General features: G+C 44.2%; 1 protein-coding gene across 9 annotated transcripts in view; it reads right to left on the bottom strand.

The window, feature by feature from the left end:
- The window catches only part of IP6K1 (inositol hexakisphosphate kinase 1), a 118755-nt gene extending 104965 nt beyond the window's left edge, over positions 1-13790 (bottom strand). For 2 of the 9 annotated variants that reach the window (XM_033926476.1, XM_033926467.1), the window contains exons 1-2: positions 13486-13642; positions 6098-6432 (exon numbers count right to left, since the gene is read on the bottom strand). In XM_033926476.1, the coding sequence (XP_033782367.1) occupies positions 6098-6320 (223 nt within the window). In that variant the 5' untranslated portion in view covers positions 6321-6432; positions 13486-13642. The other 7 variants (XM_033926468.1, XM_033926473.1, XM_033926472.1 and 4 more) reach the window with 7 other exon arrangements.
- Between the last annotated feature and the right edge of the window lie 4237 nt (positions 13791-18027).

Below are 18027 nucleotides of genomic sequence, written 5' to 3'. Positions count from 1 at the left end.
TTGCGTGCCAGCATCCTCGTCCCAGCTGTGCTAAGGTGTAGTCCATCTCTTCTGTAGAGCTTGTTCTTCCCCAGGAAAGTAGTCCAGTTCCTAACAAAGTGGAAACCCTCCTCATCGCACCATCTCCTCAGCCAAGCGTTAATTGCTTGTAGTTCGCTCTGTCTCCTTGTGTCCGCTCTCGGTACTGGCAGGATCTCTGAGAAGGCTATCCTCCTTGTCCTTAGTCTCAGTTTCCTCCCCAGGATCCTGAACTGGTCAGTTAGTGTAGTCCTGTTGAAGTTTCTCCTGCTGATGTCGTTTGTTCCTATGTGGATCACTATTGCTGTCTCCTCCGTCTCGGCTCCCTCCAGGATCCTCTCGATATTGTTGATGACGTCTTTTGTTCTTGCCCCCGGGAGACATGTTACCAGTCGGTCCTCTCTCCCTCTGGCTATGTGACTATCTACTCCTCTCAGGATTGAGTCTCCAACCACGATTGCTGATTTCCCCTTCTTTAACTGTCTCTCTGGTCTCAGATCTGTGTCATATGTGCCGTCCATTCGTCCGTCGTCTGGGTTCAGCTGTGTCTCCGCCCCTGGTCTCAGGTCTGTGTCCTCTGCGCAGTCCGCTAGTCCATTCTCCTGGCTCTGATGGGTCTCCTCCTCCTCTGTCTGCCCAGGTCCTCCGCAAGGTCCTATTCCCATGGTGTCTGGTAGTTCCTGTCGTCCAACTGCCACTTCCCTTTTCTTTCTGTCTCTCTCTCCCCTGACTGCCTGTTTCTCTCTCACCCCGCCCCCTTTTTATTTTTGCATTTCTTTCTCTCGCTCTCTCTCCCCCCTGCCTGTCTTTCTTTCTCTCTCCCCCTGCCCCCCAAGCCATCGCGCCGATTTCTCCACTTCCCTGATTCTTTCCCTATCCCCTAAGCCACCACGCCGATTTCTCCCTGCTGCTTCCCTGAGCTAGGTCAGGCACGTACAAGCACCGGACTCGCAAGACTTCACCTCTGATGTCAATTCTAACGTCGGAGAGGAAGTTCCAGGCCAGCCAGGCAGCGATTGGCTGGCCCCAGAACTACCTCTTCAACGTCAGAATTGACGTCGGAGGTGAAGTCTTGTGAGTCTGGCACTTGTACGCACCTGGCCTGGCTCGGGGAGGCAGGAAGAAAAAGATTGCGAAGGCAACGCAATCGACTCACATTGCCTTTGCAATCTACTGGTCGATCGCGATCGACCATTTGGGCACCCCTGCTGTTATGGTATCCTGTCCTGACCTGAGGAAAGGGGTTTAGTCCCCAAAAAACTGCCTTATTTCAATTTCCTATTTATAAACTTAAATTAATACTAAATTCTATGTAAAGCAACAAAAAAATTTTTCTACCTTTTGTCGTTTCTGCTTTAATCATCTTCTCTTCGCTCTCTTCTTTCTATTCAATGTTTATCCTCGCTCCCTTCCATGCAACATCTGTCTTCTCTCTGCCCCTTCCACCCAGCCTCTGCCCTCTCTCTCTACCCCTTCCATCTACTGTCCACCCTCTCTGCCCTTTCCATCCAGTGTCCACCTTTTCTCTGTTCCATATGGCATCTTCCCTCTTTCTATGTCCCTTCAATAAACTGTATATCCTGTGCTCTTTCTCTCCTTTGTACATGATTCATTTCAACTTCACCCCTTCCCCTATGCTCTGGCTTCTCTCACTTCTCCTTTCCTTCCTTCCTTCCCACTCCACCCCATGGTCTGGCATCTCTATCTCCTTCCCTTCTCTCCCCTCATGCCCTGGTATCTCCCTCCTCCCCCTCCCCCCATATGCGCTGACCTCTCCCTCCCCCTCCATGGTCCAGTAGCTCCTTTCCTTTCCCTCCCTCCCATGGTCTTGGCGTCTCTTGCCTCTCCTCTTCCTTCCCTGGTCTTCATTCTCCCCTCTCTCTCCCCAATTGGGTGCTGCTGCAGCAGCACTTCTCATCCCCCTCCCCAACTGGGTGCTGCTGCAGCACTTTTCTTCCCCTCCCCCTTCCCCAATTGGGTGCAGCAGCAGCACTTCTCTTCCCCTCTCCCCTCCCCAAATGGGTGCAGCAGCAGTTTTTCTCTTCCCCCCCAATTGGGTACACCAGCTTTTCTCTTCCCCCTCCCCCCAAAAAATTGAATGCAGCAGCAGCATTTCTCTTCCCATCCCTTCCAGCTCACAAACCCGTCAGTAGAGTTGCTAGGTAAGTTGTAAGCTTCCCTCCATCGCTGACCTATCTTTCATAGATCAGCGACGGAGGGAAGCTTACAACTTGCTGCTTTTACTTGCTTCGGGCCTTCCTCGTTGCCGGGTCCTGCCTACTTTCTGTTTCCGCGAAGGCAGGACCCGGCAGCAAGGAAGACCCAAAGCAAGTAAAAGCAGCAAGTTGTAAGCTTCCCTCCGGGGCTCTATCTTGTGCGTGCCGGCTTCCCTTCACGTTAGAGCCCCGGAGTAAAGCTTACAACTTACTGCTTTTACTTGCTTCGGGCCTTCCTTGCTGCCTGGTCCTGCCTTCACGGAAACAGAAAGTAGACAGGACCCGGCAACGAGGAAGGCCCGAAGCAAGTAAAAGCATTCTGGCAAAAAAAAAAAAAGGCAGGCGTCAAACAAAATTTTCAGCGGAGAGCCAGCCCGGGAAGGAGCATCAGCGGCAGCAGAAGGATTCGCCGGGCGGTCATCTAAATTAGCGCCTGGCTAAAAGGCCCTGGGGAGAACACTGGACTGCAGTGTCTGAAGATAGTTCATCTGCAGGGACCAGCGGGACAATAGCACATCCTGTAAGGAGGGTATACGATCTCTCACCCTAGGCACAATCTCTATGGTTGCTACCATTGACTCCAACACCTGGAGATACTGCCACCATAGGAGCTGGCATCGTCACAACCTCTGAAATCTAGAGTGTCAACTTCATCCTGCGTGGAAAATGCAGCCCTCCACCATGCTAAATTGGATTCCCAAGTACTCCAGAGATTGTGTTGGCTTCAGATGGCTTTTCCAAAAAGTTAAAAACCAGGGGTGTCCAACCTTTGGCCGCATTGGAAGAAAAATTTTTGTGCCACACAAACACTAATGTTAGCTGATGTGCACAAAAAGAAAGAGTGGTGGATGTTCATAATACCCTCCCAGTGGAGGTGGTGAGAACCATAAAGCAGTAATAAAATAGAAAAAAGGCATGGGATAAAAATAGAAAGGATCTCCATTACCACTCAAAGCAAAAGCTTAAGTGACTTTCACCTTACAAAATGAATAAAGGGGGTAACCTGCATGGAACAGTATAATAAAAAATGGTAACCTCTATGGAGTGTCAGGCTACCAATCATACCTGGTTGAACTCTGTTTACTTAATAGTGTTAAAACCACAATTTAAACCAATAAACCAGAACAATAGAAAATGTATCACCACTTTAATAAAGTTATTTTTTAAAAACTTCAGAGATATGTCAACTTACCAACTGGAATACTTCAGCCAAAGTGAACACAGAGCAACACTCACAACCATCATAAGCCAGAAAAACCTTGTAAGGATTGTTAGTCAGGGTCCCACAATATTAGGTTGGTGGGGTTATATTAGAGGCGCCCTTACACACACCAGGTCCCAGGTTCAGTTCCCTCACTGAAGATTCACCAGGAAGTAGACTCAAATAAGAAACACAGCCAGAATGATTGCATAAAGAATATATTATAGAAATAGGCTTACAGGAAAGCAATATTTATAAGTATTACAATTAAGCATTACAATTAAGGAGAGAGCAAAGCAGTTTCCCTGCCTTACAGAGTTCAGAGGCAAAGAGACAGAGAGTCTGAAGTTCTAAGGAGAGCCAGAGAGAGAGAGAGAAAAAGGGGGATGGGGTGATGGTCTAAGCTTCGGGTTCCATAGATAAAGAGAAGGATAGACAGAGAAAGAGATAGCTCAAGAGAAACAAGAGAGGACCAGAGTGCCAAGAGAAGAGGGTGATGCTACGAGGGGGCTTTTATAGTTTGGAAACTTATTCTGAATATAGAAAACTATTGAGCTTCAATAGAAGTTAAACTTCCCCCCTACTTCATAGACAGGAGAAAAATAGGCTGAAGTCATATGTGATTTCCAGTATGTCTCTGACAATAATTTCTGATTAACTTTAGTTATCTGTGCACCTGGACCCATTGTCCTAAGCACCCTCTTAATCAGACATTAACACCTTTTAGATAATCCTGATTTAATCAGGGCTATTTGAAACCATCTTTTAGGGTTATATGAAAGCGTCTGCCTTCACTCAGGGTCTATCTGCATTCACATGCCAGTCAGATTGATATAATTTCCCATAGGCCTTTGCTGACATTAGTTATGCCAACTGAAAATGCTGAATGCTAGCAATAGCTATGCTGACAAACCTCACTTCACAAACACTTTGCACCCCAACTGCCTACAATTTTTAAGCAAAAAGTGCAAGTTATATGCCCAAAATATTTAGATACAACAGCAGATAATCATACATAAGAACATAAGAATAGACTTACTGGGTCAGACCAATGGTCATCAAGACCAATAGCCCATCTTCATGGTGGCCAATCCAGGTCACTAGTACCTGGCCAAAACCCAAGGAATAGTAATATTCCAATGCTACCAATCCAGGGCAAGCATTGGCTTCCCCCCTGTCTTTGTCAACAACAGACTATGGACTTTTCCTCCAGGAACCTGTCCAAACTTTTCTTAAAACCAGCTAAGCTATCCGCTCTTACCACAACCTTTGGCAATGCGTTCCAGAGCTTAACTATTCTGAGTGAAAAAAAATTTCCTCCTATTGGTTTTAAAAGTATTTCCCTATAACTTCATCAAGTGTCCCCTAGTCTTTGTAATTTTTGACAGAGTGAAAAAAAAAAAAATCGATTCACTTGTACCCGTTCTATTCCACTCAGGATTATGTAGATTTTGTAGACAAAACACAGCAGCACATAACTGAATTGACAAAATGCTTGATGGAGCCTCCATTTCACTCAAATACTTCCTCAGGAGTTACTGTTCAGAATTTGCTGTGAAGTAATAATTTAAACATTACTACTATCTGAATTGAAGTAACAGAAGCAAAAGCCACCGGTGAATTATGGTTGAACCTCTATGGCATAACAGTTACAACCCTAACAATCTTATCTGGATGGATAGTAAAATGATGTCTTTACCTGATAATTTTCTTTCTTTTAGTCATAGCAGATGAATCCAGAGACTAGTGGCCTAAGCCACAGGAACATTTCTCCTCCGAGGCCTAAGCCACAGGAACATTTCTCATCTGACGCTGGTAGCTGCCAAACCTAGCTCAAAATCCACCGCAGAATCCAGGAGCTGAGAGGAACCCATCCATTCAGCCGTCCAATAGGGAAAAGGGCCTGGGACCCCAGGTATTACCCTGAAGAGGGTGAGGTAGGGATGCTGGGAGGGCCCCGTTATACCTCCAAAGCTGGCACCATCAGCTTTGTAAAGTTTAGTTCTCTGTTTGTTTTGTTGCCCCCTTAATTTTGTAATTTTACTGATATGTTCATTGCTTAGAATTTTGAATAAGCGATCAATCAAATTTATAATAAACTTGAAACTTAAATACCCCTCTTTCCAATAGCCAAGCATGGCTCAAAATCCACCGCAGAATCCAGGTGCTGTGAGGAACCCATCCATCAGCTTGCTGGAGATAAGAGTATATTGGTTGGCCAGGAGACTGTGCATCCAAGATATATCTGAGGACAACTCAGTGCTCTCTATCTCCACCTGCTGGTTAAGGGATAAAATCCCACCAGTCTCTGGATTCATCTGCTGTTGATGACAAGGAATGGATAGATCATGCTAGTCTTTACTGCCATGAGCACCAGAACTTGTTAAACATTGGAATGTTTTCCCCAAGGATCATTAACAGATCGCTGTAAGGCAAAATGTTAAAAGCCGTTCTGAAAACCAAAATTACTGGCCATATGGATAAACATGTCTTACTGGGGCAGACCCTTAGGTAACTGAAAACCAAGTATAGCTTCAGACCTGCCTGTGACATACACACACATTCCCATTGCTCATGCAAGTAGTCAGAGTTGCCTTTGTCACAGAACCTATCACTGAAAATATGGAACCATGATGAAGAACAGAACACACATGCATCTCACCTTTATACTCAGGTGTAAACTCCTTCATCTCAGGTGGGAGAGATTCATAGAATCGCTGCTCTCTGGCAATGAGGGGCTTGCAGACAGTGTGGTCATCGTATCGCATCATGCTACTATGACCGCCCACCTGATGGACAAACGGTTCCAGCAGGACCCCTCGGACTCCATCTTGACCTGTCTTCTTACCATACTTCCCCACTTCCATGGTTTGACAAATGCACATTGCGTTGAGGGCCTGTTGCTCTTGCAGCGCATGCAGGGCGGCATGTAGGCCAAAGCCAGGTTGCCAGGCTCAGTGCTTCTCAGTCAAAGATGATAGGACTGCTGCTTCTGTTCTGCAAGAAAATAAAAATTCTGAAATAAAAGGATCTCAGGTCAAAATAACCCTGACAAAAGGGCTCGTCCACAATTTGGCTCCTGACAAATGAGCCCCTCTGGCAAAACAGTCCACCCTTGACTTTTTACCCATACTGCTGCTGGTCTTTAAAAAAAAATAAATATATATATTATTCCACACTATCAGGAGCCAGGTCTTATGTCTCAAAGACTTTCTAAAATAAAAATGTCTTTAAACTCTCTTTAAAAATCATCCAGTTTCTTATTTCCAAATTTACTACAATATAAAAGATGGATCTATATTCTTCAAGAAACACAGTTTGAAAAAGAAGGCACATCCAGTAAATTCCAGCAACCAATACAATCTCTGGAGGACAGGTGAAATAGGTTCAAATTTTAGATACTCCATATTAAACACATGCAGCTGCATTTTGAGCAATCTGCAAGATCCATAGAGCTTTCTTTGGTAATCTGCTCAACAAACTATTACTTTGCACCACTAACCTAAAATTTTGATCATGAAGGTAATCTTTCAGCTGTTTCAATAACTACAGCTTTGCAAAGACTTCACCAACCATTTTCTGAACCTGATTTTTCATCATTAATGCGCAAGATGGATTTGATTTAAAACAAATCACTAGTCAGAGACTTGACTGAAATCATGGTTTTCTACAAACTCATTTTTGCTGGTATAATCTTAATATTTACAACCAGATGTCATCAGAAAAACCATTTCTTGATATTCTGCTCAAAACAGTCCACTAAAGAGTTCCATCTAACATCTTGTGAGCATTAGCTTGCTTCCACCCTTTGGCGTTATTGCTGCAAATAGGGAAGTATTTAGCAATTTCAAACACACTGAAGTCTTTGGCTAGAGGTGCAGCAAATGAGCACCCTTAAGGGACTGATTTACTGAACTTTTGTTGCCTACAAACACAGAACAAGACAAGAGCCTTAATAAATCAGTTTCTAAAGCAGCTGATTTCAGAGAAGAATCCTCCCCTACTCTTGGAATTTCATTGTGGGGAACATTTGGCATGGGGTAGAAAAGTAACAAAATAAGTTTGTGCCCCAGTCCTTAAATTTTGATGCTGGCTCCTTAATTTAGTGAAAGGCCCAATAATGCTCAGCATCAGAATCCCACACCACTGAAAGAACAATCCTTAAAAAGAGACAATGGATTGGGTGTGATTATCCAGCAGTGGCTTGACTTTTTATTGTATTTGTTTTACTATTTGAAGAGTTAGAATGTCATATACCTGCCTGGAACCTCTTTAATGGATAGCAAGTTTATAAATTTAACTTATATAGTGAACAAGGGGTCATTTCATACTACGTGGTCTAAAATAAAATGAGCTCCCCATCATTGTCTCATATTTTGTTCAAAATTTGTATGCAGAGCTAGTTTCCCAAAATATCAGATCCTTAGTTGCAATAGTCATTGAGCTAGACCCCCTTGTTTTACCGAGTGCTAGCAGCATCATGCACAGCGGTGAAAAAAATGTCATTTTAGCTGCTCATAAAGCTGACAATAATTGATAAATTCTAATTTTTGGCATTCCTGCACAAATTTTTATGCTAGTTTCAACGATGCTTGCATGAGCATCATGGATGCAACAGTCCGCTTACAAATTTTGCTCAAAATGTTCCTTAAAATTTGTTGCAGTTTGTTGTGACAGATTTTGACCCGTTTTACCAGCTGCTAAAGCAAAAGTAGATACAGACCTCAGATTTTTATTATAGATTATACTTGCACTGGACATTCAGTATGAATAGCTGCATCATAACATTCCTTCAAATTTTGCAACATCAACATAAGGGCTAAAATTTGTAAATTTTCAAGGTCAATTATAAAAAGTAAAAAAAAAGTCTGACTGAATCTTTCTAACTAGAACCATCTGAAAGAGGAAGTATTACTCTACAAAATTTGTATTTTTTCATTTTGCAATGCAACCCTTATTGATATATAAATTTGGTGTGGGATATTTTGTGTGCACGGCCCATATCACAAGGCTAGAAAATGTATATGAAATAGGTGTTGTGGTGGCTTTACTACTGTTTTCCAAATGAGCAAAATAGTATCCACTAGATTACATGGCATTTTGATGCACCAGTACTTTGCCCAACTGAGCAAAGAGGCAAAGTTATATCCTCTTCAAAAGTCTGACATCTATAACCTAAAAATCAAAACACAATCTGAATCAGATATCTTGGCACAGGTTCAAAAATTTTAAAAAAATACCTGACTAAATCATATGAAAGGAGCCAAAATAATAAACAAATGGCTAGCATGATTGGTAAGAATGGGTTCAATAAGGCCTACAAATTATTTTTAATACCTGGAAAATACCAATGGTACACAATTGTTATACCTAGCAACCAACTGATAAACCCAATACTGTATTGCCTTCACTTGAGAATGAACAGTAAATGAAGACCAAATTATAGTACCAATCACTAAACTCACTCACCACCAGAAAAACATATATTACAACAATGCTATAGAACCTTTAGAAATCTTTGACAAGCATAAAACAGAAATATAGTGGTATTCAAATTATTGAACGTCATGCAAATATTGCATGCCACGCTGCTAAACATTCCTTAACATTGAGAATTTGTACATTTAAGACAGTGGCACTGCAAAACCAAATGGCATGTATTTTAAAGAGTAAAATTTTCTCTTCCAAACAGTGTCGCTTTTTGGAAGATATAGGCAGACTCTTTTTTGCAATTGACTCTGAAAATTGACGAATTTCAGCCCCTGTGTCAAAGATGTCAAATTTGAAGGAATGTTTTGATGCAACTATTCATGCAGAACTGCTGCAAATTTGAATGTAGTATCATCCAATGCAAGGATAATCTATAATAAAAATCTGAAGTCTATATTTACTCTTGCTCTGGAGCTATAGCAGCTGGTAAACTGGTCAAAATATGTTGCAACAAACTGCAACAAATTTTTAGACACACTTTGAGCAAAATTGTCAGCTTTTATAGCCATGATACTCATACCGGTACTAGCATTGTTGCAACTACCGTGTTTCCCCGATGATAAGGCAGGGCCATCAAATAAGACAGCCCCCCCTTTTTAGAAAAAATTGTAAAATAAGGCACCCCCCCCCCCCGCAAATAAGCCACCCACCGATACCTGCGCTTACCCGAATCGGGTGGTACGGTGGGTGACTCCGTGTGGTCCCTCCGTCTACCGCGGGGGTCGGCAACCCGCGGCTCCAGAGCCGCAGGCGGCTCTTTTCCACCTTTGCCGTGGCTCCGGTAGTGTGTCACGCAGGCATGCAACTTACAAGTCCGGCGTCGCGGCGGGAAATAGCCATGCTGAGCAGTGAGCTCAGCACGTACACAGATGAAAGCCTTGCTTGCTGATTGGTCCGGCGGCCCCGCCCCGCACCAATCAGCAAGCAAGGCTTTCATCTGTGTAGTGCTGAGCTCACTGCTCAGCATGGCTATTTCCCGCCACGACGCCGGACTTGTAAGTTGCACGCCTGAAAAAGAAATCATCCTGACCGGGGTCATTGTCATGCTCCGGAGATCTACAGCCTTCCTATCTCCCTCTCCCTTCTACCTGCTTCCGGCCACATCCCCTGCTCCGCGGCTCTCTTCGGCAACTCAGCAGCAGCGATCGACACAAGCTTCTGACGTCGGGGCCTACCCTCTGCGAGTCCCGCTTGTTTCAACTTCCTTTTTCCACAAAGGCGGGACTCGTAGAGGGAAGGCCTCGATGTCGGCAGCTTGTCTTGATCACTGCTGCTGACGAGTTGCTGAAGAGAGCCGCGGAGCAGGGGGGTGTTGCCAGGTGCAGGTAGAAGGGAGAGGGCCAGATGCAGGACTCGTGGGTGAGGGAGGAGAAGAGAGAGAGAAAGAGAGAGGGGAGGGAAACAAAAGGAAATATTTCATACTGGGCTGGGCCGGAGTGGAGGGAGGGTGGAAAGATTCTAGCTACAGGGTGCAGTAACAAAGGAAAAGGGGGGGAAAGCTGAAAATGGAGATAGTGACACAAAGAAGAGAAAGGGTAAGCAGGACCTACTGAATAAGGATAGAGATACAGAGGGGACATGAAGAAGAGGTGAAATAGAGACATAGAAGTAATGCTGAAAAAGTGTGGGGGGGGGATAAAGACATTGAAAGGGTAAATAAGGCATCCCCCCGAAAATAAGCCCTAGAGCATATTTTGGCCTTCCAAAAAAAATAAGACAGTGTCTTACCATCGGGGAAACAGGGTAGAACAAAAAGTGATGCTGGACTACCAAAAATTAGCACAATCAATTCTAAATTTTACAAGCAGTTAAAAATGACACTTTATTCATCAATGTGCACAATGCTGCCAACATCAAGCCAGACAAGGGGGGATCTAGCTCAGTGATTATTGCAGTTAGGAATCTAAAATCTTAGGAAAATTCTCTTAGTACCCCGACTATTCTAGGTGCAAATTTTGAACAAAATCTGAAACATAATGGTGAGCACCATTAGACCACAACGCAATCAGAGCAGGAAGGCATGGAAGAGCACAGATATAAGGCAGGGGTGACCAAAAGGGAAGGAGGACATATAGCAATTCAAAATGTAGAAAGTACAACTTCTTAAGAAGAGTCCATAGTCTTCAAAAATGAAAAAGGACTTAACTTATTAGGAGGAATCCTGATCCCAATGGGACCCGTTTCACCCTAGGCTTCTTCAGGGGATCAGTAAAAATGATCAAATCGGAAGACTGGTATCAAAACCAGTCCTCCTTCCATAATCAACCAAATTAGAGCCTTCATCTTAATATTCAAATGGAATGACAATTCAAATCGTGAACAATCTCTTAACCTTTCTGTGAAGCAACAATTTGAGACCACCTTGGCTTTCTACATTTTGAATCGATATATATTTACTGTATGTAATATGAAGAAGGTTTTACCAAGACCAATAATTTACACGGATGTCCCCTTCAATTGATCAGCTTTTTGCTGTTTGAAGTGATTTAAAAGGAGTCTGAGCTCTTTTCTCTCTTCAGGTATATACAATGTCATTGATATTTTAAATATTAAATATTTCATTTTTCAGGATTGGGACCTCTATTGCTCTACTTTAGGTATATAATAGCCCATGTAGCCCAGTATCCTGTTTCCAAAGTGGCCAATCCAGGTCACAAGTAAGTGACAAAAACCCAAATACAGTAGGAGCAACATTCCAAGCTACTTATCCCAGAGCAAGCAGTGAATTTCCCTATGTGGCTTCCAATAGCAGACTATGAACTTTTCCTCCAAGAACTTGTGAAAGCCTTTTTTTTTTAAACCAGCTATGTTAACTGCTGTTACCACATCCTCTGGCAACATGTTTCAGAGCTCAACTATTCTGCGAGTGAACAATTTTTCCTCCTACTGATTTTAAAAGTATTTCCCTGTAACTTCGAGTGTCCTTTAATAATAATAATAATAATTTTATTTCTTATATACCACCAAAGCCATAGAAGTTCGAGGCGGTTTACAACGAAGAAGGGCTGGACAATCAGCGAAAATGGTACAAAGGTACAATCAGAGAAAATGTGTACCAGGGAAGAAAATGGTACAAACAGAGAAAATAGGAACAATCAGCGAACAGTGGTACAATCGGCAAAAAAAATGGTACAGTCAGCTACAAAAGGTACAATTAGGGCAAAATGTTACAGGAAAGAAGGTCAAGACAATCTGCGTATAGGGGTATTAGGGTGTGAATCGGGTGAATAGATTAGTTTTTAGTAGTTTACTGAAGTCTTTGTAAGTTTTGATGGATTGATTCACTTGTACCCATTCTACACCATTCAGGATTTTGTAGACTTCAATCAGATCTCCCATCAGCCATCTCTTTTCCAAGCTAAAGAGCCCTAACCTCTTTAGTCTTTCCTCATATGAGAGGAGTTCCATCCCCTTTATCATCTTAGTCTCTCTTCTTTGAACTTTTTCTAATTCCGCCATATCTGAGATATGGTGACCAGAACTGAATGCAATACTCAAGGTGAGGCATTATAACATTCTTAACCTTATTTACCATCCCTTTTCTAGTATCTTGTTAGCTTCTTTGGCCACCACACCCATTGCTCTAGCCAGTAATGTAATGAGGATGAATGGTAGGTATCCCTCCCCTGACCTCTTCTCCCCCCCCCCCCCACCGAATGCAAGCCCACTTCCTTTTTAATTTTCCAGGCACGAGCAACATCACAAACCTTTTTTTTTATACAAATTTAATAATTACAATATCAGATGATACCAGGAAAAAAAGGAACTTACACATAATTAACAATATTTATACATACAAACAAAATTCCTTTCCAAGCCCACAACCATGAGAAGACATGCTACAATTTCAACTACAAAAATAAGAAGAAAACTAAGAATTGGTTCTTGATTCATCCTTATGAATCTTTAACCAGTCCCTACTAATTGGGACTCTTACATCCTCCAATTTCTCAGTAGTGAAACATATTAAAGAAAGAAAACTCATTTCTGTTCTCTAGCTAATAAGAATTGTTGCAATTGAATGGGATCCCAAAATACATATTCAATGTCTTGTAATTTAACAAGACATTTACATGGAAACTTCAGATAAAACAATGCCTCAAGAGCTAAAACTCTTGGTTTTAATTTTAAAAATCTGGTATCATCTGATATTGTAATTATTAAATTTGTATATAAAAATTTTAAAAAAAGAAACTATATTATTAATAATTGAGAGAAGGGGGTGTGAAAATATGGTACTATATAGTACAATCTCTGTAATAATCTTTGTGTTTAATCAAATGTACTACCCTGTTTTAGTTTGTAAAACAATAACATTTTTTAACTTTAAAAAAAAAAAAAAAAAAAGAGCTGCTGGCAAGGGCCTCCCCAGGGCGCTCACTTCGGCCCATCTAGGGCTTCAAATGCTGCTCTTCCGCCCGCCAGCACTAAAGGCCCGTTAGCCCAGGAAGGCAGGAAACAGCGGCCCGCACCGTCTCCCGCCTCCGCGGACACAGGCTCAGCCCCTCGTGCCTCCCTGCCCCGGAGCGCTAGGCTCTGCCCCCGCCTCCTGTCACTTACCCGCGCGGGCCGCACGCGCTCATTCCCGCGCTCTTCGTTTTCTCATCCCCCCTCCCCCCAGCTGCTTTCTACCCGCCGGCCGGGAGGCAACGGCAACCCTCTCGGCCTCCCTCCGCGCGAACGCTCACGAACCGCGCCGGAGCCGCACTTCTCGCTCCCCTACCCGCCGCCGTTTCAGTTCAAAATCAACAACAAGATGGCGGACCTCCGGTACCTGCCGTCATAGCAACCGCAGCACAAAGTCCCGCCCTTCCCTTCCACGCCGGCCTTTCATCCTACCAGCCCGTCGCGTTCCAATACGTCACGCGTCCTCATGGGCTGAAGCAAACGTCTCTCATCATAATAGCTCCGCCTCATTACACTAGTTATCAAAAAAAAGCGGCAGGTTGGCTACGATATTGGCGTGTGATTGTGACGTCATTGTCCTCTAGCTCAGCTCTTCTATTGGTGCAATGATTCCAGGACTAGAAATCACGTGATGCTCTTGGCTGGTTACACAGCGACCCCTAGCAGCCTGAGTGGAGTTTGCTGGGCGCTGGGAGCTCTTCAGCAGGATGGGTTTGGATGAAGCACAAGTTAATTTGCACATGCACGGTGCAAGTATGTTATTACCGCACGTTTAAATAAGCCCTATTGCTAGTATTGGGTACCAAGTTAACAGCTATTTGATTGTATTAAGCACCACCAAGAAAAAAAAAGGCAAATAGAATACAGAGATGGAGAACAGAGCTGAGAGTATGCAAGTAGAAAAAGTTCTGACCAACATTAGAACCTAAGAATAGTTAAACTGGATCAGACCAATGGTTCATCTAGCCCAGTATCTTGCTTCCAACTGTGACAAATCTAGGCAGGACTGGCACCTTGAGTCAATTTTTGCATTGGCACTCCCCACCACCACCACCACAATCTCCTTCCCCCCCCCCCCCCCCCCCCCCGCCAGTGAGCCAGTATCTCTCCTCTCTCAAGTCTGCCCCCTCCTGCTGGACCAGGTGAGGCACTGGCCCAGCCTAATGATAAAGAGCACCAAAATCCCAATCTGGCATCTACCCCTCTTTAAATCTGAATGTAGACCAGACTTAGATTTTGGGAGGCTAATGTTATTTATTTGATGTTTCATATATTTTGTATTGTAATTCTCTGAATATGTACAGTTCTCTTTTTATTTGCAGGAATACAAATAAATTTTTATGTTACGTTTATGTTAATCACTCCAGAGATGAAGCGGGTAAACTACAAGCCTCACTTCGATTGTTAGAAAAATAATGGAAGTGTTGCTGAAAGAAAGGATAGTAAACTTCTTAGAATCTGATGGGTTTCAGGATCCAAGGCAACAAGGTAAATCGTGCCAGACGAACCTGATTTAATTTTTTGATTGGGTGACCATGGGATCGAGGACATATGCTAGATGTAATTTACTTAGATTTCAGCAAAGTCTTTGATATGGTTCCTCATAAGAGGCTCTTGAATAACCTTGAAGGGCTGAAGTTAGGACCCAAAGTAGTGAACTGGATTAGAAACTGGCTGTCGGACAGAGGCCAGAGAGTGGTGGTTAATGGAAGTCGCTCGGAGGAAGGAAAAGTGAGTAGTGGAGTCCCTCAGGGTTCGGTGCTGGGGCCAATCCTTTCAATATGTTTGTGAGTGACATTTCTGAAGGGTTAGAAGAAAAAGTTTGCCTTTTTGCAGATGACATCAAGATTTGTAACAGAGTAAATACCGAAGAGGGAGTGGAAAATATGAAAAAGGATCTGCAAAAGTTAGAGGAATGATCTAATATCTGGCAACTAAAATTCAATGCAAAGAAATTCAGAGTAATGCATTTGGGGATTAATAATCAGAAGGAACCGTGTATGCTGGGAGGCGAGAGGCTGATATGCACAGATGGGGAGAGGGACCTTGGGGTGATAGTGTCAGAAGATCTAAAGGTGAAAAAAACAGTGTGACAAGGCGGTGGTTGCTGCCAGAAGGATGCTGGGCTGTATAAAGAGAGGCGTAGCCAGTAGAAGAAAGAAGGTGTTGATGCCCCTGTACAGGTTGGAGACCTTATCTGGGGAAGGACATAAGAAGACTTGAAACGATCCAGAGGAGGGCGATGAAAATGATAGGAGGTTTGCGCCAAAAGACCTATGAGGAGAGACTGGAAGCCCTGAATATATATACTCTAGAGGAAAGGAGGGACAGGGGAGATATGATTCAGACGTTCAAATACTTGAAGGGTATTAACGTAGAACAAAATCTTTTCAAGAGAAAGGAAAATGGGCATAATTTGAGGCTTGAAGGGTGGGAGACTCAAGAGCAATGTAAGGAAATGCTTCTTTACGGAGAGGGTGGTGGATACCTGGAAGGTGCTCCCGAGAGAGGTGGTGGAGAGGAAAACGGTGACGGAGTTCAAAAAACCGTGTGATGAACACAGAGGATCTAGAATCAGAAAATAATAGTAAATATTGAAGCACTAAGGCCAGTACCGGGCAGACTTACACGGTCTTTGGCTGTTTGGTGGAGGATGGGCTGCAGAGGGCTTCGATGGCTGGGAGGATGTACATGAGCTGGAGCGAGCTTTGACAGAGACTTCAGTAGTTGGAATCTAACACAGTACCAGGCAGAGCTTTGGATTCTTGCCCAGAAATAGCTAAGAAGAAAAAAAAAAAATTTAAATTGAATCAGGTTGGGTAGATTGGATGGACCATATATTATTATTATTATTATTTGGGTCTTTATCTGCCGTCATCTACTATGTTACTATGTATACTTGCTTCGGGCCGAGTCGGGGAGGCAGCAGGCACCAGGAGAGAGCGTGGAGGAGGCTTAGGAGAGAGCGAGGAGGACACGAGGGAGGAACAGCAGGCGAAGGCAGGCAGAGTGGGGTAGCGGCGAGAGAAAGCTCCGCCCACCCCCCACGAGTCACCAGTAGCATCGGAGCGCCCGGACTCCCCCTTAAAAGGGGGGGAGGAGCCTTGTGAAGGAGCCAGGCGTCCAGCAGCTACATCTAAACCACAAACTGTAGGTATTTTCTTCTCTTACTCATTCTCTTTCTCTTCTTTTTCAGGTAGCTGCACGCCAGGCACCACTTTTACACCTCACACACACTGAGAGACTAAAGAAAGGAGAAGAAGAAATGGAGGCAGCAGGCACCCAGCGGAGCTTCCCAGTCTACTGCACAGAGTGTCATATGTACGACTACCTCCCCTCCGGGAGGCAGGCGTACATATGCAGTCGGTGTCAGGAGCTGGAAAGCCTGAAGAATGAGGTCGGGAGACTGCAGGTCAAGGTCCAGGAGCTGGAGGGGCTCCGTGCTTTAGAAGAACCGTGCTGGGCAACTGAGGACCCCACCAGAGACAGCCACATTGAGGAGCAAGTTAGGGAGCTCGAGAAATTCATCAAGGAGGCCTGCAGGATGGTGGGGGTACAGGATCACCAGCAAGTCGGACAGGACCCAACTGATGAAAGACAGAATCCACCAGATGGAGGACGGAATCCACCAGACGCCGGGGGAGAAGGACTTTGTGGAATACCCGAGCAGAGAGAGGAGGCCAAGACCCACCAGAACTCTGAGGGAGAAGTAGAGGACCACACCAAAGATACAGACTTAAGACCAAAAAGGAAACTGAAGAAGGGGAAATCTGCAGTCATAGTGGGTGACTCAATCCTGAGAGAAGTTGACAGTCACGTAGCAGGAGGGAGAGAGGACCGGCTAGTGACATATCTCCCAGGGGCAAGAACGAAGGACATCACCGACAGAATCGAGAGGATCCTGGAAGGAGCGGAGACAGAGGAGACAGCGGTGATAATCCACGTTGGAACAAACGACGTCAGCAGAAGAAATTACAGCAGGACTACACTAACCGAGCAGTTCCAGACCCTGGGAAGGAAGTTGAAGCTGAGGACACGGAAGATAGCTTTCTCAGAGATCCTGCCAGTACCGAGGGCAGATGTAAGGAGGCAGACCGAGCTGCAAGCCATAAACGCATGGCTGAGGAGATGGTGCGAAGAGGAAGGCTTCCACTTTGTAAGGAACTGGTCAACTTTTTGGGGAAAGAACAAGCTCTACAGGAGGGACGGACTGCACCTGAGCACAACAGGAACAAGAATGCTGGCAAATAACGTCAAGAGCACAATAGACAAGGCTTTAAACTGAGGAGAGGGGGAAAGCTGACAGTCGATCTGGTGTCGACGCTTCGGGAAGGAATATCAAAGGAAGATACTGAAAGGGAAAAATGCAAAGTAGGCCTCCAAGGCAAGCGGGAAAATTGCGAAAAAGGACTCAAAGACGAACTACAGGAGTTCAAGGAACAAGTTAAATTAGAGAGCGAAAAGAAGGAAAAACAGCAGGAACTAAAAGGACATGCAGAAATGAGGAAGACAGCTGAGGACAAAGAAATCACACCATGGGAAGGGGAAGAACAAAATGGGACTCAGGGGCTGGCACCCCAAGAAGGGGACGACAAGAGAATCAACCCACAAGGAAGAACAACAGGGAAAGTAAAAAACCAAAACTTAAATTGCTTGTACGCCAATGCAAGGAGTCTACGGACCAAAATGGGAGAG

The sequence above is a fragment of the Geotrypetes seraphini genome, chromosome 17 (assembly GCF_902459505.1).
Source record: "Geotrypetes seraphini chromosome 17, aGeoSer1.1, whole genome shotgun sequence".
NCBI lineage: Eukaryota > Metazoa > Chordata > Amphibia > Gymnophiona > Dermophiidae > Geotrypetes > Geotrypetes seraphini.
This window is presented reverse-complemented; position numbering and strand designations above follow the sequence as displayed.